This window comes from Panthera tigris, chromosome E2 (genome assembly GCF_018350195.1).
Source record: "Panthera tigris isolate Pti1 chromosome E2, P.tigris_Pti1_mat1.1, whole genome shotgun sequence".
NCBI lineage: Eukaryota > Metazoa > Chordata > Mammalia > Carnivora > Felidae > Panthera > Panthera tigris.
This window is the reverse complement of record NC_056674.1, coordinates 26,272,184-26,293,593: the sequence shown is the minus strand read 5'-3', so window position 1 is coordinate 26,293,593 and position 21,410 is coordinate 26,272,184. Positions and strand designations below refer to the sequence as shown.

The following is a 21,410-nucleotide window of genomic DNA, read 5'->3' as shown; positions in this document are numbered from 1 at the left end:
TATCCTGCTGTCAGCAGTGTGATTCTAAAAGCTTAGTGTCCCTTGCTGGAGGGCCGGGCACACCAATGTGGGCCTCTGTTGGCCGAATACTGTCACATATAGTGTTGCTTATAATTGTCCCAAGTTCCTTTTCAAGTGGTACTATTATCCTTATTTTACATACAAGAAGTCTGATATCCTTGTGTGTCCTGATGAGAATGTATTATGGTTAAAATACCAAACTGCCTAACCAAACTGCCTCTTGGAAATATCATTGCTCTCCCCCTCACCAGATGTTACTATGTGCAGGTTCTATGGTGGGCATTGGGCTTACAGTGGTGAATGAACAATTCAGGTATGGTTCAGACCATCATGGCCTTATAGTCTACTGAGGGAGACTGATGAGAAAATAGGCTTGTTGTAACATAGTATGTAAAATTACCTACTGGGTGGGAGCCCATGGAATCATAAGAACCTAACCTCAGCATGTAGGTGATGGAGGGAAGGATGGAGTCCAAGCAGCCTTCTTGGAGGAAGGGACCTCTCTGCTGTGACCTGAAGGGTGAGTCACATTCAGCCAGCTTAAATTAGGGGTTGAAGAGAAGCAGAGCATTTCTGGGAAATTTTATGATGCAAATAATTATTATTTATTAATAGTCAAAATGCACTTTCCTTCTCCCTCCCTCCTCCTTTTATTCCTTCCTTAACTTTTGGCCTTAATAGATAGGATTAACTTCTATTTATGTTTTGTTCTTGTGTTACAGCTTGAGAAATACATGGGGAAATGAAGTGGTCAGTTGGTCAGTTGCTCAGTGCCACAAACCTTTAAGAAATGCCTTCTGTAAAGAGTGTGGCTGTGCTGGGGCAGGGTGGTTGGGGAGCCTTGGGAGGTCTGGTCATGGTTTTGCCATTAACTACTTGGGTGACCTTGAGCAAATTGCTGTGCAACCTTCCCTTCTCTGGGCTTCAGTTTTCTCATCCGTAAAATGAGGACATGAACTAGACGCTTTTGCTAGAGCCCTTCCAGTACGAAATGTTCTTTGATCTCCAAAGGCCCTCATGTCCACTGCTTTTAGAGACCAAGTTAGGACACCATCTTCAAGAAAGGGCAGTCACGCTTAAATTCTACCCAAGACACCAAGTCATGTGCAATCGCAGTAGTATTGCTGCTACTAATCTCCGGTAATCCTGATGAAAATGGTCCCATTTGTAGAAAATAATAAGTGCTGGTATTAATGGAATTCTAATTAGGATGCAGGAACTGTTCTGAGACTTTCAGTGTGTTACTTCTTCCTCCCTCTCCCTCCCTCCTCCCTTCCTTCAATCCTATCCTTCCTTTCATAACAGGTTTATTAATATATAATTCATGTAATCATAAAGCTCACCCTTTTAAGCTGCATATCTCAGAGGTTTTTAGTCTATTTGCAGACTTGTGCAATCTTCACCATAACTCAATAAAGTGTTGTTATCATCCCCATTTTACAAATGAGGACATTGAGACTCAGAGGGGTTAAGTAACTTGCCCAAAGTCACACAGCAGTAGGTGGAGGAGTTTGCTAACACTGGAACCCAGGAAGATTGACTATGGAGCTTATGCTTTTAGCCATTGCTCTAAACTGCCTCCCTTGCACACCCTTTAGGCTGTATCCTGCATCTCTTCAGGGCTGAGTGTAACTGACATCTTCATCAAGTTCCAGAACTATCTCTTGATCTGGGTTGTTTTTGTCACTACAGGTTTTCTGCTGCCCCATGAGCTTCTTTGACACAACCCCAACAGGCCAACTCCTGAACTGCTTTGCAGGGGACTTGGATCAGCTGGACCAGTTATTGCCCGTTGTTGCTGAAGAATTCTTAGTCCTGTTTTTGATGGTGGTCGCCATCTTGTTGGTTATCAGTGTGCTGTCTCCATATATCCTGCTGATGGGAATCATATTAGTTACTGTTTGCCTTATTTATTATATGTAAGTGGGTTCTTTGTGCTTGTGAGCTGGGTCTGTGACTTGGGATACCAGGCTGGTATGTAGAACTGGTTGGTCCCTGAGGAGGACTGCCCAGGTCACTCACTCTCATTCTTGATGTAGGAAGTTTAAGATGGCCATCAACGTGTTCAAGAGACTGGAGAACTATAGCCGTTCCCCTCTGCTCTCCCATATCCTCACTGCTCTGCAGGGCCTGAGCTCCATCCATGTCTATGGAAAAACTGAAGACTTCATCAGCAAGTGAGTCCTGTGCTGTCATCTGAGGATGATGGGGCAGTGGGGACTGTGGGAAGCAGGAAGGTGGCGAACAGAGGATCTGGAAATAGTGTTCTCTTCACATTATTTTATTCATTTATTTCTGAGCTTCCAGGACCTCATCTATAAGATGATGCATATAGGAATAAGAAATATAAGTGATGCAGGAAATATTTGTAAACCTTAAAGACCTGTAGATATTGCATACACATATTAATATAATTAATAGTAAGAAGTGTTGCTGGGTCAGCACTTCTTGCATTGTTCTTTTTCTTTGACTTCCAAACAGGTATCTAATTTTAATTAAATACACGAAGCAATAGCTTTCTAAATAACAGAATTTCCTTCACTATTCATAACTATAGGTTTGTATTCTAAATGCTTGTTGATACAAACAAAAACACCCTATGATTGATGTTGAGCCTTAATTGTATCATATGAACTTACCCATTTGTAAAGATCAATCACACATGATCTGCCTTGAACTATAAGAGGCTCACGGTCTGGTGGAAGACAGGAGACACATACACACATTTTTGTAATAATACAGGGTTAAAAATGACTAATAACATAGGAGAAAAGCAGATAAAAGGCCATAAGGGTTCAGGGGGAACTTTAAAAAAAGGGGGAATGTCTGGGTGGTTCAGTCGGTTAAGCTTCTGACTCTTGATCTCAACTCAGGTCATGATCTCATGTCTGTGGGACTGAGCCCCACGTCAGTCTCTGCACTGACAGTGTGGAGCCTGCTTGGGATTCTCTCTCTCCCTCTCTCTCTCTCTGCCTCTCTCTCTCAAAATAAATAAATAAACTTAGAAAAAAAAAAGAGTTCAAGGGGGAAAGAGGTGGCATTGAGCCATCTGAAATGGGTTTGAAGCCTGGTAAGATTTGAGTGTGGGAGACAGTGTATATCTGGTTAATTGGAATAATGGATGAACCATGGAACCAAGTCTCTCAGTGGGACTAGAGAGCACTCAAGGACTGTGCAGGTGCTGGGATTGAGGGCATCTTCAAATGATGCATTCATTCACCTACTGGGTGCTCAGAGCCACAGGGAAGATGGTAGTGAATAAGACAGACACAGCCCCTTCTCCAAGGTGGATAGATACTTGGAAGGATAGATACTTGGAAGGATAGATACTTCCCCTCACTCATGAGTTGATCCTGACATTTATTCACTCTTATTGGCCTGGGTAGGGAACTTCCCCTAACTGATGATCAAGGCCTAGGGAAGAGCCTGGGCTGATAAGTCAGTCAGAGCTTACTCCTAGATCTGGGGTCAGGTCAACTCCATGACCAAGAAAGGGGCAGGGAGAAGGCCCCCAAAGATAATTCAGGTTCCTTGGGTGGAGTGGGGAGCCGGATGCTGGAGGAAGCAACCAGTGTCCACTCCCAGGAAACTTTGGGTTAGACAAACACATGTTGTTTTCAGGTTGTCCTTTCTTTCTCAGGTTTAAGAGGCTGAGTGATATACAGAATAACTACATGCTGATGTTCCTGTCTTCCTCGAGATGGATAGCACTGAGGCTGGAGACCATGACCAACCTGCTGACCTTGACTGTGGCCTTGTTTGTGGCTTTTGGCATTTCCTCTGCCCCATATTCCTATAAAGCTATGGCTATCAGCCTCATCCTGCAGGTGAGGGAGGGACTCTCAGACAGTGGGGTTTTGGCTTGTGGCCTGTGGACAGACTTAGGGGTTCATGGGACTTTGATAACACCTTGGGTTTTGGCCATTTGTGGCTTTATGAGTTGTGTGCTTGGCCTTCTGAGTCGTCTGCTTTCCTGTTTTCCTGTCACCTCTGAACTGGGAAGTCTATATTTAAAGCTATTTAATAGAATCTTAGAGTATTGGGATTGAATGGAGCCCGCAGGCAGTCCAGTCCAACCCTCTTATTGTGCAGATGGGGACATTGAAGCCCAGAAAGGGAAATATTTGTCTGAATGTATAGAGCACTAGAAGTAGAGCCAGAATGGGGCACCTGGATGGCTCAGGGAGTTGAACATCTGACTTTGGCTCAGTTCATGATCTCATGGTTCCTGTGTTCAAGCCCTGCGTCGGGCTCTGTGCTGACAGCTCAAAGCCTGGAGCCTGCTTCAGATTCTGTGTCTCCCTCTCTCTCTTTCTGCCCCTCCCCTGCTTGTGTTCTGTCTCTGTCTCTCTGTCTCTCTGTTTCTCTTTCTCTCTCTCAAAAATAAATAAACATTAAAAAATAAAGAAGTAGAGCCAGGGTAAGAACCAAGACCTGTTATTTGCTGTCTGGTATGTTTTCACTTTACTGTCATTTGTTGAGTCAGCTATCAGGCTTCCTTGAGTTATCTAAGGAGTCATCCAGTCCCTCCCCTGAAACAGATCTTCTCAGACTTTAAAGTGCACAGGACTTGAAGCAGAACACTTTGTCCCAGCCTTGCAGGAATGTTCGGCCTGGGCACTGGTACAACTGACAGGAGGACCATGCTCTAGAGCACAGCCTTGGGTTTTCAGAGTCAGGTCCTGGGTGGGTGGGGTCTCGGAATCTAATTTTAAAAGCAGATTCTCTAGGGGATTCTGATGTAGCATCCTGCAAAGCTCCTGGCCTGAGTTCCTCCACGTCCACTACACTGGGGCATGAGAGGGTCTAGCTGGCCAAGTTCATGTCTGCAGGGTCAGTCCAGTGGAAGGGCTAGCCACAAGGGCTGTGAGGCCAGAGGCTGGCTTTGCAGCCGCCTGGGGGAACACTGGTTACACAGTTCCAGCTCCCTGAGGGGAGCTCATTAACTGCCTTCTCTATGGTCATGTGGCTTTCTTTCTAACTGGCTTTGGGTCTCATGTGTCCCAATGGTGAGGCATCTTTTGAGTATGCCAAGGGGCTCCATCTTGCTCCTTGTTGAGCCCCTGCAGCAGGTATATATTTGCATAAATATGCAGTCCTGTACATGCACAGCCATGCCTGTGTGTGTGGAGCCTTCTGCAGGCACCCAGGCCATGCAGGTGGCTGTGCTGTGCTCACACTTGCAGACAGCTTACCAGTGCAACAACATGGAATGTACTGGACACTTGCACTGAGCTAGCACTTTGCTAGGTGCTTGTTGTACTTTCTTGCATTGAATTCTTACTACATTCCACGAGCTATAGCAAAATGGTTAAGATTGTGTGCTTTGGAATGTGGGTTCAAGCCAGGCTCTGCCCATTATTAGCTGTGTGACTTTGGGGAAGCCTCTTGCCCTCCTTGTACCTGGGGTTCTTCATTTTGTAAAAAGGAGATAATACAAGTTCCAAAATTACAGATTTGTGAGACATGTATAAACATGAGGATTAATGCATGTTGAACACCTAGAACAGTGCTTGGCCCAGAATAAATGCTCAGTAAATGTTAGCTGTTATTGTTCCTCACTTACAGGTAGGAAGTCAGAACTTCAGAGTTCTGTAACTTGCCCTGGTTCCCACAGCTGGTGAGAGATAGGTTTGTCCCTAGTGGGTCACACTCCTCTCCTCTCTGTCTTCCTCTCTCTGACAAACATACATATGCGCATGTGCACACACACACACACACACACACACATGCATGTGCCAGTGCAGAGTTGCCCCCAAACCTTCCAAAACTTAGGGAGAGGTACCACACTGGTGTCAAAGGGGATCTGGAGTCACCAAGGCCAGATATCCCTCCTGGTTCCTATATGACATGGGCCAGGGGGGCAAAGCTTGGGGCAATGTTATCGTGTGCTGGCCCAGGCAAGAGGGGCAGGGTCTCATCTCTCCCAGGGTGCACTGTGCACATGAGGCACCTCTCAAAGGTCTCCCCAGCTTGTTCCATCACAGGAAACTAGTTAGGAGTTCTGCTGGAGGCCTGACTGCTTCAAAATGGCCCTGGATTTATTTTTTCTTCTCCATGTCTGCTGTCCTGTTCAAGTGTCTCATCTCTATCCTAGGTAGCAACCTCGAAGCCTCCTCTCCTCCCCTTGAAGCCCCTCCTGTCTACCTCCTACATCTCACCAGAGTGACCTTTAGTTACAGTTTTCCTGATGTCACTGTCTTGTTTAGAGCCCTCAGAGATTCCCCGTCTCCTTATGCTAACCCTAAGCTATGGGCCGTGCCCTCAGGCCCCTCAAATCTGGCCCTGTGACCCCAGCATACATCTTTCCTCTGGCCACACTGGTGCCTTGCTGACATCTGCATGTACTCTCGATGAAATTATGTTCAAGCTTTGGGTAGCAGGAATCACACACCATGTTGCTTTGCAACCTTAAGAACTGTAAATAATTGAGATGCTCCTGGCCTCCAGCCAGCAAATGCTAGAACCAGTTCAAAATGGCCTTGGCAGTTTGGAGGCTTATTATGTGATGTATCCAGAAGGCTGGGGTAAGCTCTTCTTTGTTAATTTAGTGACCTAGCATGAATCCATGAGCATTCTATCTTTTTGCCCTGGCATCCACATCCTGGCTTCATCCTCAGGATTGTCTATTCAAGGTCACAAAATGGCTGCTGCAGCCCCAAGCAACATATCCTCACCAAATAACCACCAAAAGTTAGAAAGGAGAGAACTTTTTTCATGTGCTCTGTTTTAAGAACAAGGAGCAGCTTCCCAGAATACTCCCATCTGACTCTTCCTCATGCTTCATTGGCCAGAATTGTAGCATGGCTCACACCTTAAACCTATCAATGACAAGAGGAATGGAGTTAACCAAGTCTCCCTGGAGCACCAGGGTGCCAGATGCCTGAGCATAATGGAGGTTGTGCTAGCAAGAAAGAAAAAAGCGACCGGCTACTAACAAGGCAACCAGCCATGTCTGATACACTGACTGGAGGAAAGGCAGTCTCCTTGGGCTCCTTTCCAACTGTCAGTGTCATTTCATTATGGCATCCACCTTCTCTGACTTCTAAAGGGCTTTCCTTCCCCTTCCCATACTCTTTGTTCCAGTCATAGCTGAATGGCATGCAAGGCCTTGAATATATCCTGCTACTTACTATTTTCAGGGCTTTGTCCCCTCTCTATGGAGTGCCCTTCTCCACCCATTTTTAACCTGCTAAATCCCACCTCTCCTTAAAATGAAACTCCTGTGCCAACTGCTGCAGGAAGACTTCCCTGTGGCCCTTGTCTGGGGGCACCTTGTCTGGGGGGTCCTTAATGGCTCTCCATAGTGCCTCCCAGGGTGAAGTACATCCCCTTGTGCTGGCATTCTCTGTTGACCTATCTGTCTCCCCACCTGACTGGGAGCTCCTTGAGGGCAAGGCCTGGGTCTGTTGCAGTTTAGGGCACAGATCCTGGCTTGGCACATGGCATAGAGCCCTCAGGGAGTGTGCTGAATGAATTCATAGTGAACTTATTGTCCAGAACTTTCTTCATGGCCTGTTAGCCCACATCTTGGACCAGGGGGATGGGGAGTATGAAGATTGGGTTCCCCATCTCAGCTCTACCTCCAGGTTCCAGGTGATTCTGTGTATGTTATTTCCCCTTTTGGGCCTCAGTTGTCCTCATCTCTGGTGCCTCCAATTCCTGAGAATCCCTGAGACTCCTTAAAGGCAAGGCCAGAAACAAGGACTTGGGTGTAGGCAGATTATTTGAGATGTGCTCCTAAGAAACATGACTGAGGGAGCAGGAGAGAGAGAGGCAGGGAAGGAGAAACTCTGTTATGGGCAAGTGTCATTGAGATTGCTGTTTCTGGGTCACCACCTCTCAACTCTACTGGCACCTTCTGAGAAGCATATAGGATGCTCCCTGGATTGTCCCCAGAGACTGAGGGACAGGAGCCTTCATTTACTGGCTCCTTTCCCCATTAGTTGAGGGTTTGCCCACAGCACTTTCACTCCCCTGTGTTTTGGGGCTGCAACTGTGCATGGACAGAAGGGGCTCCTGTGGTGTGAGTGAAGGTTTTGAGCAGAAAGCAGAAATACACACAAAGGGTACTTGAGGTGGGATAGTGTCAGTGGTGTCTTGCCCAGAACTGCATGCCATCACGCAGCTAACCTCAGAAGTGGGCTTGGGGGGCACCAAAGGTATCTGCTCCACTCTTGTAAGGAAATTGTCTTAGTTTGAGAAGTCACTCAGGAGGGGTGGTGATGAGTGTTTTTTAGGGGCATTGAAATCCTAAGCACACCCCTGTCAGTCTCTTGATCTGATGCTTCTCCTTCACTCCAGCTGGCATCCAACTTCCAGGCCACTGCCCGGGTTGGTTCAGAGACAGAGGCGTACTTCACTTCCGCAGAGAGGATGCTGCAGTACATGAAGGTGGGATGCAGGTCTGGGTTCGGTGTGGGGAGCTCAGGAAGTTTTCACACCCATGTCTGGGGCTCAGCTTCCATGGCCTCTGCAAGCTCCAGCACCCCAGGGGTCCTAAGATTTTTTCAAGAGGCAATTGCAGCCCCTCCCCATCTTCCCTGGACCTGTGGATGTCATTTCTTAGAAACCCTTCCATACTCTATGGCCCATTTTCATCACATCCCCCACAGCTTTCCTGGATGTAGAGAGAATAATCTGCCCTTTTTAGAAATGAGAGTTTTGCCCAAGTATAAAAACAATAATAATGTCAATAATAATAGGTATTATTAATATTATTGCTTCTATTTGTGTTAGAGTAGTTAAGAACACAGGTTTTAGAAGTTCTAGCATCAGCAATCAGACAACAAAAGGAAATCAAAGGCATCCAAATTGGCAAAGATGAAGTCAAGCTTTCGCTTTTTGCAGATGACATGATATTATACATGGAAAATCCGATAGACTCCACCAAAAGTCTGCTAGAACTGATACATGAATTCAGCAAAGTTGCAGGATACAAAATCAATGTACAGAAATCAGTTGCATTCTTATACACTAACAATGAAGCAACAGAAAGACAAATAAAGAAACTGATCCCATTCACAATTGCACCAAGAAGCATAAAATACCTAGGGATAAATCTAACCAAAGATGTAAAAGATCTGTATGCTGAAAACTATAGAAAGCTTATGAAGGTAATTGAAGAAGATATAAAGAAATGGAAAGACATTCCCTGCTCATGGATTGGACGAATAAATATTGTCAAAATGTCAATACTACCCAAAGCTATCTACCCATTCAATGCAATCCCAATCAAAATTGCACCAGCATTCTTCTCAAAACTAGAACAAGCAATTCTAAAATTCATATGGAACCACAAAAGGCCCAAATAGCCAAAGTAATTTTGAAGAAGAAGACCAAAGCAGGAGGCATCACAATCCCAGACTTTAGCCTCTACTACAAAGCTGTCATCATCAAGACAGCATGGTATTGGCACAAAAACAGACACATAGACCAATGGAATAGAATAGAAACCCCAGAACTAGACCCACAAACGTATGGCCAACTCATCTTTGACAAAGCAGGAAAGAACATCCAATGGAAAAAAGACAGTCTCTTTAACAAATGGTGCTGGGAGAACTGGACAGCAACATGCAGAAGGTTGAAACTAGACCACTTTCTCACACTATTCACAAAAATAAACTCAAAATGGATAAAGGACCTGAATGTGAGACAGGAAACCATCAAAACCCTAGAGGAGAAAGCAGGAAAAGACCTCTCTGACCTCAGCCGTAGCAATCTCTTACTTGACACATCCCCAAAGGCAAGGGAATTAAAAGCAAAAATGAATTACTGGGACCTTATGAAGATAAAAAGCTTCTGCACAGCAAAGAAAACAACCAACAAAACTAACAGGCAACCAACGGAATGGGAAAAGATATTTGCAAATGACATATCGGACAAAGGGCTAGTATCCAAAATCTATAAAGAGCTCACCAAACTCCACACCCAAAAAACAAATAACCCAGTGAAGAAATGGGCAGAAAACATGAATAGACACTTCTCTAAAGAAGACATCCGGATGGCCAACAGGCACATGAAAAGATGCTCAACGTCGCTCCTCATCAGGGAAATACAAATCAAAACCACACTCAGATATCACCTCACGCCAGTCAGAGTGGCCAAAATGAACAAATCAGGAGACTATAGATGCTGGCGAGGATGTGGAGAAACGGGAACCCTCTTGCACTGTTGGTGGGAATGCAAATTGGTGCAGCCGCTCTGGAAAGCAGTGTGGAGGTTCCTCAGAAAATTAAAAATAGACCTACTCTATGACCCAGCAATAGCACTGCTAGGAATTTACCCAAGGGATACAGGAGTACTGATGCATAGGAGCACTTGTACCCCAATGTTTATAGCAGCACTCTCAACAATAGCCAAATTATGGAAAGAGCCTAAATGTCCATCAACTGATGAATGGATAAAGACAGTGTGGTTTATATACACAATGGAGTACTACATGGCAATGAGAAAGAACGAAATATGGCCCTTTGTAGCAATGTGGATGGAACTGGAGAGTGTGATGCTAAGTGAAATAAGCCATACAGAGAAAGACAGATACCATATGTTTTCACTCTTATGTGGATCCTGAGAAACTTAACAGAAACCCATGGAGGAGGGGAAGGAAAAAAAAAAAAAGAGGTTAGAGTGGGAGAGAACCAAAGCATAAGAGACTGTTAAAAACTGAGAACAAACTGAGGGTTGATGGGGGGTGGGAGGGAGGGGAGGGTGGGTGATGGGTATTGAGGAGGACACCTTTTAGGATGAGCACTGGGTGTTGTATGGAAACCAATTTGACAATAAATTTCATATATTGAAAAAAAATAATAAAACCTAAAATGTTACATAAAAAAAAAAAGAACACAGGTTTTAGAGCCAGATCACCTGGGTTCAAGTCCAAGCTTTGCCACTTGAGTCAGCCGTGTAAACTGGGACAGGTCACTGTATCTACTTCATTGGGTTATTACAAAGATTAAATAACACAATATGTAAAGCACTTAGTACAGTGCCTGGCTCACAGTAAAGGCTCAATATTTTTATATATAGATTATCTCATGGAACCACAAAACACTTTTATAAGGTTGATTGAATTATCATCCCCCTGGAAGAGGAAACTGAGGCTTGGCCAGGCTCAGCATCTTGCTTAAGATTGCACAGCCGGGGACTGGCAGAGCCTTTAAAACCAGTTTTCCAGCCCCTGTTAATAGGAGCATAATTTGTGAATCATAGAACTTTGATTTAACATGAAGGGATGCTATTGTACATAGCACCTGTGGTGAAGGGCTGTGAATTGTGGATTGTGCTTCTTTTCCATCATTCAGGCCTCAGGACATACCCAGCTGTGCTTGATTCAGTTATGAGCTTGAAGTCAGGCAGTCCTGGTCTGAGTTCATAAGCTCTATGATCTTAAATAAGTCATTTAACCCATTTGAGCCTCTATTTCCTTGTGTGTGAAATGCATTTAAAATTACCTACCTCATTGATAAGGATAGAGGGAGCATAAGTCTGCACAAGGCCGCTGTGCTATAAAACATGCCCCAAAGGGGTCAGTTAGCTCTGCTGCCTTTATTGTCACTGTTCTGGATTCTATTTCTTTAGAGCCTCACATAATAAATTAGAAGAAGTTCTCTATGTTAATAACAGGGGGCTAGCCAAATAATCTCTCACTCTTTGGGGATAAAATTATGTGCACATCAGGTAAGTGGAGCAGGATGTTCCTCTTGGGGTGCTCCTGCGATTACACAGCTGGTGGCTTGAGCCCAGTGTGAGACAGGCTGGGGTGGGTTATACACCCAACAGCTGGAAGCCAGTGGGTCAGCAGGAGATAGGCAGAGATTAATGATAACTATTTATTTCTTTTTCTTTCTTCAAAAATGAGATGTGTGTCCCTGAGGCTCCTTTGCACATAGAAGGCATGAGCTGTCCCCCTGGGTGGCCACAGCATGGAGAAATCACATTCCAGGATTATCAGATGAAATACAGAGACAACACACCCATTATCCTTAATGGCATCAACCTGACAATTCATGGCCAAGAAGTGGTGGGCATCGTGGGAAGGACAGGCTCTGGTGAGTGGCATGTCCTGGGGCACCCCCTGTCCTCAACTTTGACCTGTGGGTGTTGGACCTATTTCCAGGCATGTGTTTACTCAGTGACCCCACAGATGTTTATTGGGCCCTCACTTTATACTGTGCACTAGTAAACAGAACCCAGGGTCCTGCTATCATGGAAAAAGTCCTGCTTTTCCACTGGAAAAGATAGGTGTTAAGTCATCAAATTAGGAAATAAATAAGGTAATTACAGATTGTGACGAATGTCATGGAGGAAGTAAAAGGGTGCCATTAACAGAGTAATGGGGCTGAGCTCTGGCGAGCTACAGTGGCCTGGGCTCTGAGGCCAGCATTTGAGCTGAGCCAGGAAGGATGGATAGGGTGCAGGGGAGGAGTGTTTCAAGCAAGGGGCATTATAGGGCTCTGCTAGGGTGAAGAGCAGGTCCAGGAGTGAAGTCCGGGTCCTGCTTCTCCTTCCTTCTTACCATTCCTAGACCTCTCTTATCAGCCTCCTTCTTTGTCCTCTCCGTTATGACTTCTTTCCCTCCCTTCCTCTCTTATTACTTTTGGGAGGTCTGGTCTAAGTGTAGCTCCCTCCTTTTTTACATTGTTCAAAGACGATCCTCAGACTTGATTCTTGCCCCATCTTGTGTGCCTAGGAGCTGCTTCCTCCAGGTAGACCTCTAGGAAGACAAGAACCTTCATGGGTCTCCACTTCCTCAGGCCCCCTGCAGGCCTTGCACTCCTGCTAGGTGAAGAGTTTCTACCTGTGTTCTTTAGTGTGTCCTTCCCTTTCTACTTCTTGCCTGCAATTGGCCTGAGAGGGCTACAGTCTGACGTAGAGAAGCTACTATGGGTCTAGGATGTGATGAAGAAAGGTGAGGAGGGCAGAATGTTGAACTGGAGAGCACTGTTCTCTCTCAAGGAAGCAGCCGCACTCAGCTCCTGCTGCTTGTTATGTGGGAGGATGTGGGACTAGTGTTGCCAGTTCTAGGATTCAAGAAAAGCATGCTATTTGAAATTTTGTATATAGGAAAAAAAAAAAAGAAATTTTGTACATAGGATCTTTGGATTTTTTAAATGCTGGCAAAAATTTAGAAAATAACAGTAGCACTGTGTGTGTGAAATATATGTGAAACAGAAATATATGAATGGCCGGATATACCCAGGGGCTCCAGTTGTGCCCTCTGATCTAGGCTGTAAGAAATCTGCTCATGGTTTGGGGCACTAGTTGGAGCAGAGACTCCACTCCTCTTCTGCTCTCTCAGGGCTCAGGATGACAAAGGATGGACCACGGAGGGAAGCAGGTCAGGTGTGAACTCCAGGTGTGGCCTGTGCTGCTTCTAGTGCAGATCAGGAAACTGCCTTTAGTGCCCCTGCATATTTCTTGCCCAACAGGGAAGTCCTCCTTGGGAGTGGCTCTCTTCCGCCTGGTGGAGCCTGCAGCAGGCCGGATTCTCATAGATGGTGTGGACATCAGCAGTATTGCCCTGGAGGACCTGCGGTCCAGGTTCTCAGTTGTCCCTCAAGATCCTGTCCTGCTTTCAGGAACCATCAGGTAAAGCAGAGGATGGGGTCCTGGGAGGGGTGGCAGGACCAGGATGCCAGGGCTGGGCTGTCTTTGGTTAGCTGGTGCCCAGGGCTCCAGTTTTGGGGCCTCTGATCTCTTGGCAAGCTGGGCCACTCACTGGGACTCACTGAAATGTCCCTGAAGATTGAATGAAGCCCTGATATACACAAGAGCACTTTGTAAACTATAATGTGGTAAACAAAAGAAAGGCATAATTTTTAGTTTTTTAAAACCTGATGGGATTGGTCAGATTTTAGTTCACCCTTAAGCATTTGCATTTTGGCTGCCACTTTATTCTTTTATGTCTAGATGTGGTTTATTCTCTTCTCTCCTCCCACTGGATAAAGCTGAAGGAGGCATTTAGGCTAGATGTTAGGGAACATTTCTTCACAGGATGCACATTCCAGGCAGAGGAGAAGTGAACAAGAATCCAGGCAGTTCAGTCAGCAAAGCAGATGGAACTGGATCTTTCAGCCTCTTCACCTTTCTATTTCCTCAGATGTCAACTCTGGGACTAAACTTTATCCAGATTCATACTCCTACTTAACAGTGCACATTAAAGCTATGTTGGAACATTAAGGCATGGAGATTGAGGAAGTCTAATGCATTAAAAATGAAGCTAGATTCCTCATGTTTTAGGGATGTTTAAGGGGCATTATCGGAGGCAAGAGGATAAACTGACCCCTAGAGCTCCGTTCAATCGTTTATTCATTTACTCATTATTACTTCCTCCCTTCCTTCCCCTGCTTGCTTTCTTCCTCCCTTCTGCCTCCTTCCTTCTCTCCCTCCCTTTCATTTCTTCCTTCTCTCCCTCCCTCCCCTTCCTTCCTCTGTCCCCTTCCTTCCTTCCTTCCTTCCTTCCTTCCTTCCTTCCTCCCTCCCATTCCTTTCTTTCTTCCCTCTCCTTCCTTTCCTCCCTCCCTTTCCTGCTTCCTTCCTTCCTCTCTCCCTCTCTCCCCCCTCCCTTCTTTCATTCATTTAATTTACCTTTTCTGAGGCTTTCCTAGGTCCAGACATTGTACTAAGGCCTGAGGACACTTGGATGAATGATCACTGCCTGTACTCCTCCTGAGAAGTTCAGAATGTAGTCATGGGGTGGGTGGGTGGGTATAGAGACATAAGAACCAACAGATTATAATACAAGGGGATATTTACCAGATCAGAGATATGAACAAAGTGTGAAAGGAGCCCAGAAGTAGGTCAAATAGCCATACTTGGGTGAATCCAGAAAGGCTCCATAGAGGAAAAGATATTTGAGCAGAGCCTTGAAGGATAAGTAGGAGCTTGTCTGGAAGAAAAAGGGGAGAAAGACTTTTTAGGAAGAGTGCATAGTATGTGCACAAACAGGGGACTTTAAAATGGTTGTGTTAGGGGAATGAGATAATATTTTAGTGATAGATCTCTGTGTTAAGCTAGAACCAAGGACAAATGCCTTGGTATAGGCATAATAAAAATATGAATTAACATTTTTTGAGCATTTATGTGTGCTAGCCCATGCTTTAATGTTCTGTCTCATTTAACTGTCACCCCAACCCTATGAGGTAGGCACTACTGTTACCTTACTTTATAGGGGAAGACACTGAACTTAGACAGGAAAAGTGACTTGTTTCAGGAAACACACAAGTAAATGGTAAAGATGAGGTATAACTCCAGGTAGTCTCATGCCTTAGCCAGTGCTATTCCCCCCTTGCAGCAGGGAGAAGTGTGAACTAGAATACAGGAGACCTGGGTTCTCTATTCATTGCAGTTTCATCTATCTCTGAGTGTCTCTGATTCTAGCCTATCTCTCAGACTGACTTGTGGTGTGACCTTGAACAAGCATTTAACACTGATAAGCCATAATTTCCCCATCAACCAAAGGGGTATACCCATCCCTTGAGGGGAAAGGGTGTCAATGAGTCTGTCTATGAAAATGTTTTGGAGACTATCAAATATCATGCAGATAAGACATTCTACCTCCTGCTTTAATACAATCTAGCCCTACACACAAAATGTGTGTGTCTGCCAAAACTGGGGACAGATAAAGCAGAGATTAAGAATAGGTTTTAATCAGAGGTGCCTGGCTGGCTCAGTTGGTAAGCATCTGACTTCAGCTCATGTCATGATCTTGCAGTTTGAGAGTTTATGAGTTTGAACCCTGCATCAGGCTGACAGTTCAGAGCCTGGAGCCTGCTTCAGATTCTCTCTCTGTCTCTCTCTCTCTCCCTCTCTCTGCCCCTCACCTACTTGTGCTCTCTCTCTCTCTCAAAAATAAATAAAACATTAAAAAATATTTTGGAGAAAAAGAATAGGTTTTAATCAGGACTGAGTGGTTGCATAACGCAGGAGAATTAATAATGTTGCCTATGCCAAATGAAAGTGAGAACCTTAATGGGTATAAAGTCCAGATAGATCCCAACCTGATGTTGCTTGGATGATCGATTAGGATTTTTTTCACTGCAAACGACAGAAAAATCAACCCCACCACAGTGAGATACCACTTCACTCCTACTGGGATGGCTATAATGAAAAAAGAAAAAGGAACATAATGAGTGTTGGCAAGGATGTTGAGAAACTGGAACTCACGTTCACTGCTTGTGGGAATATAAAATGGTATAGCCTCTGTGGAAAACAATTTGGCATTTCCTCAAAAGTTAAAAATAAAATTACCATATGATCCAGCAATTCTTCTTCTAGGTAGATACTTAAAAGAGGTAAAAGTGGTACTTGAGCAAATATTTGTATATCAGTGTTATACAGACTGTTCAATGGTTGCATGTGGTTATGGAACACTTCTCTTCTTATATGGCAGATTCAACCTAGACCCCTTTGACCGCTACACAGATGAGCAGATCTGGGATGTCTTGGAGAAGACATTCCTGAGCATGACAGTAAGTAGCTCCAAGACCCGATTTTTAGTTTTAGCCTGCCTCTTCAACAGCGGTGCCTGTTGGTCCTTTGGGGCTCATCTCACATGATATTCCAGATGCTGCCATTTTGGGGCATAGATAAAATAATCTCATGGAGATGAGATGATTTTGGATTCCTAAATAAAGTCTGATGGCACTCAGACACTAACAGTGAACCAGGCATGTTCTAGGCTCAGGGAACACAGCAAAGGGAAGGTAGGTAAGGTGTTTGCCCTCCTGGTGCTTACATTCAATGGGAGATAAATGCAACAAATAAATGGACACATGAGATACTTTCAGGTAGTAACAATAGTTACTTCAGTCAGGGAGCAGCTCTTTTATGTGGAATGGCCAAGCTAGGCCCCTTTAAAGATGGGGCATTTGACCTGAGATCAAATGTTGAGGGGGCAGTAGGATGCAGATCTTCAAGAGAACATTCCAGCACAGGAACTAGCATATACAAAGATCCTGAGATGGGAGTGAGAGAAGCACAGATAAGGAAGAGAAATATCAGTGATTGGAGTATAGAGAGATGAGGAGTGTTACAAAGTGTGATAGGGGAGGTCTGATGGGGTCAAGTTAGGTCTCACCCCACAGTGGCCTGCATGCCCACATGCCTATGTAGTCTATATCTCATTTTCCCTGATATTACAGATCTCAAAGTTACCCCAAGGACTGCAAGCAGAAGTTGTGGAAAGTGGCAGAAACTTCTCTGTGGGGGAGAGGCAGCTGCTCTGCATTGCAAGAGCACTCCTTCGCAACTCCAAGGTGAGACCACAGATGGCGCCCAGTTTGGGTAACCACACTGGCTATTTCTCCCTCCATCTCCATGGGACAGTGGGTGCTATGCTATACATTTTCCCACAAATACACAACAGGCTTCTTCATGTCACCGATTGCTAATCTGCCCATATCTTGAGTGTGGGGGGCACTCACGCTGGGCTCTCTCAAAACTCTGATACCCTGCAGCTAAGCTGAATGATCCACCACTGGAACTAAATCATGATGCATTTCCCTTAAAAAAGTTAAAGTTGAGAAGCTTATTAACTTAACAGTTTTCTATCATATATTCTTTTTAAAACTGGGGTATAAGACATTCCCTTGTCTTTTTTTTTTTTTTTTTTTGAGAGAGAGAGAGGGCACAAGTAAGCAAGGGGCAGAGAGAGAGAGAGAGAGAGAGAGAGAGAGAGAGAGAAGTGGGGCCCACACTCACCTAAAGTGGGGCTTGAGCTCACTTGATGCAGACTTGAACTCATGAACCGTGAGATCATGACCTGAGTCAAAGATGCTTAACCAACAGAGCCACCCAGACGCCCTCCCTTGTCTTTATTAGAGCTGGAAATCAGATGATAGCTGTTCCAGAGTTAATTAATTAATTAAAGTTTCAGATGTAGAATTTAGTGATTCGTCACTTACATACAACACCCAGTTCTCACCACAAGTGACAAGTGCCCTCCTTAATACCCATCACCCATTTAACCCATCCTCTTACCAACGTCCCCTCCAGCAACCCTCAAGTTTGCTCTCTATAGTTGAGATTCTATTTTCTGGTTTGCCTCTCTTTCTTTTTTTCTCCCTATGTTCACCTGTTTCTTAAATTCCACATATGAATGAAATTATATGGTATTTGTCTTTTTCTGATTGATTTATTTCACTTAGCATAATACTCTGTAGCTCCATCCATATCACTATAAATGCAAGATTTCATTCTTTTTGATGACTAATATTTATGTAAATATAAATATATATAAATATATAATATAAATATATATATATATATATATATATATATATATATACACATATATATATATGCCAAATCTTTTTTTATCCATTCATTGGTTGATGGATATCTGAGCTCTTTCCATAGTTTGGCTATTGATGATAGCACTGCTATAAACATTGGGGTACATGTGCCCCTTCAAATCAGCACTTCTGTATCCTTTGGATAAATACCTAGTAGTGCAATTGCTGGATCATAAGGTAGTTCTATTTTTAACTTTTTGAGGAACCTACCTGTGCTAGTCAGGAGCAAATTTTCTCAAATTATGTCACACACAGGTACTCATATGTACACATATATCCAAAGGATACAAAAATATAGATTTGAAAGCGTAAATGTATCCCATGTTTATAGCAGCTTTATCAACACTAGCCACACTATGAAAAGAGCCCAGACATCCATCAACTGATGAATGGATAAAGATTTGGTATATATATATATATATATATATATATATATATATATATATATACACATACATACACACACACATTGGAGTATTACTCAGCAATCGAAAAGAATGAAATCTTGCTATTTATAATGATGTAGATGGAGCTAGAGTGTATTACGCTAAGCGAAGTAAGTCAGTCAGAGAAATACAAATACCACATGACCTCACTCATGTGGAATTTAAGAAACAAAACAGATGAACACATGGGAAGGGGAGGGGTAAAGAGAGAGGGAAACAAACAATAAGAGACTCTTAATGATGGAGAACAAACTGAGGGCTGATGGAGGGATGTGGATGGGGGATGGGCTAGATGGGGCATAAGGTATTAAGGAGGGCACTTGTGATGAGCATTGAGTGTTGTATGTAAGTGATGAATCACTAAATTCTCCTGAAATCAATATTGCACTTTATGTTAACTAACTAGAACTTAAATAACAATTAAGAAGAAAAGCAGGCAGAGCTCAGTGGGGTTGGAAGCTTGGGGGAAGGTTTCACAGGAAGAACTATTCCCCTCTTTCTAGCAGAGATGAGAGACAGAATTTGCAATATGCATGTAGCAATTTCTTAACCACTTAGTTTCTAATTTTATGGTTACTAGGCTACTGGTGCCAAAGTTGCTTTCTCTATATTGTTTCCCAAATTTGAGTCATCACTTTATGACTTTTGTCATATCTACATACAGTCTCTCCTTTGACTTATCTGCGATGCTTCCCCCCCCCATTTTTTTTTAAAACAGCCTTATTCTAGGGGCTCCTGGGTGGCTCAATCAGTTGTGTCCCAACTCTTGATTTAAACTCAGGTCATGATCTGAGGGTTGTGAGATCAAGCCCTGTGTCCAGCTCTGTGATGAGTGGGAGCCTGCTTAGGATTCTCTCTTTCTGTCTCTCTCTCTGCCTCTCTTGCCCACTTGCATGTGCTCTCTCTCTAAAAAAAATAATAAAACCAAAAAAGCCTCATTCTATACAGTAACAGTTGTTAAATCATATTTCTGTGCTAGTTATATTTTTCTAATGCATATGGTTAATAAAATAAAATAAAAATGTTACAGTAAAGAGAATGTTTATCCATATACTAGCCACACCATCTCATGTGCCATCCAAGGATGTGCATATGGCTCACATTGGGAAATGCTGGTCTGTGTTAATTCAGGCAAATAGGAAGGCAGTTCATAAAACAAGAAGTTGTGACTGGGACATTTTCATTTTCAAGAACTTAATTCTCTGGTTACAAAAAAAAAAAAAGCTCTTGGTCAAGACCTAACATTCTCTTCAACATAATGGACAGAGCTCAGAGTAGGTTTTAAACTCAATCCAAATCTCTCCATCTTTCAGCTAAGGAACTCAGTGGATTAGTGGTAGACCCAGGTCTAGATCCAGGGCTCAGGGCCAGAGGAAGCTGCCTTCACCCCTGTTTTGTGTCTACCAGATCATCCTTATTGATGAAGCCACAGCCTCCATTGATGTGGAAACCGATACCCTGATCCAGCACACAATCCGGGAAGCCTTCCAGGGCTGCACAGTGCTGGTCATTGCACACCGCATCACCACTGTGCTCAATTGTGACCGCATCCTGGTCATGAGCAACGGGAAGGTGAGACTTGAGTCCCTGGGGCAGTGGGAGGATGGGTGCTCAGGCTAGCACCCCAAGGAGGCCTTTGGATCCTTCAAGGCTGAGCTCAGTGGTGTCCCTCCCCTCTCCTCCTTTCTCACTCTCCCAGGTTGTAGAGTTTGACAGGCCTGAGGTCCTGCAGCAGAAGCCTGGGTCTGTGTTTGCTTCCCTGTTGGCAACAGCCAATTCTTCACTGAGCTAAAGGGGACCGGTGACTGCATGGAGGCTGATGGCACAGCCAAGTGCAGCTGTGAGGCCTGCTGTCTATGACCTTCTTGTGTAGAGATGGCTACTTCTCTTGAAAGCAGGGCTGAAACATGCTCAGGGGTGCTGGTAATGGGACAGAAAAGAAGATTGAGGGGAGCAAAACCTGGAATAGGCCACTCTGTGGCTCCCCAGACCTGAGAACCCCCATACACCATTTGAGACCATGTGGACAAATCATCATGTGCCTCTTTTTAACTGATATGTTGAGTAATTTCATAGTAATGTGAAACTTTATTATGGTTTCTGGATCTGTGTGAAAAGTATTGCAAATGCTGTATTGATTTTGTAAAAAAAAAAAAGAAAAAAAAAGAAAAAGTTACATTGTCTATTCTGCTTTTTTGTTAAGCTAGTACTCCATTCAGCTGCAGGGAAGAGAGATTCCCTCAAACTGACTTCTGGAAAAGGGACTTCATTGGTTAATGTAATGGAAAGGTCCAGAGAAAGTTCTAGGTTGGGAGCCAGTACCTAAAAGACATCTGCCCTGTGAACTCTGCCTCTTCTTCTCTCAGCGATACTCTCCTTTTATGGCCTTACTCTTTGACCTTCTCTCTCCTCACGGTGGTAGCAAGGCTGCCAACAGCGCTAGCCTCACGTCCTACCAGCTTAGCACCCTGGAAAGAAGTTTCCCCAGATGATACCAGGAAAAGTTTCACGGCTAAATTTCATTGGGCCGACTTGGGCCATGTGCTCATCCTGAACAAGTCACATGCTAGGCTGCTAGATACAGTGACTGCTCAGGCCCAAGTCACATGTCCACACCTGGACCTGGGGATGGGGTCAGCTGCCCTGA

At 44.2% G+C, this 21,410-nt stretch overlaps 1 protein-coding gene across 1 annotated transcript in view; it reads left to right on the top strand.

Annotated features, from left to right (window-relative positions):
• The window catches only part of LOC102950067 (ATP-binding cassette sub-family C member 11), a 36,946-nt gene extending 16,138 nt beyond the window's left edge, over positions 1–20,808 (top strand). Inside the window, exons 9-18 of the mRNA XM_042970102.1 lie at positions 1,714–1,940; positions 2,061–2,198; positions 3,662–3,848; positions 8,326–8,415; positions 11,882–12,071; positions 13,452–13,611; positions 16,415–16,493; positions 17,166–17,279; positions 20,171–20,335; positions 20,463–20,808. Coding sequence (XP_042826036.1) covers positions 1,714–1,940; positions 2,061–2,198; positions 3,662–3,848; positions 8,326–8,415; positions 11,882–12,071; positions 13,452–13,611; positions 16,415–16,493; positions 17,166–17,279; positions 20,171–20,335; positions 20,463–20,555 — 1,443 coding nt within the window. The 3' untranslated portion in view covers positions 20,556–20,808. The remainder of the gene's footprint in view (positions 1–1,713; positions 1,941–2,060; positions 2,199–3,661; positions 3,849–8,325; positions 8,416–11,881; positions 12,072–13,451; positions 13,612–16,414; positions 16,494–17,165; positions 17,280–20,170; positions 20,336–20,462) is intronic.
• Positions 20,809–21,410: the final 602 nt, after the last annotated feature.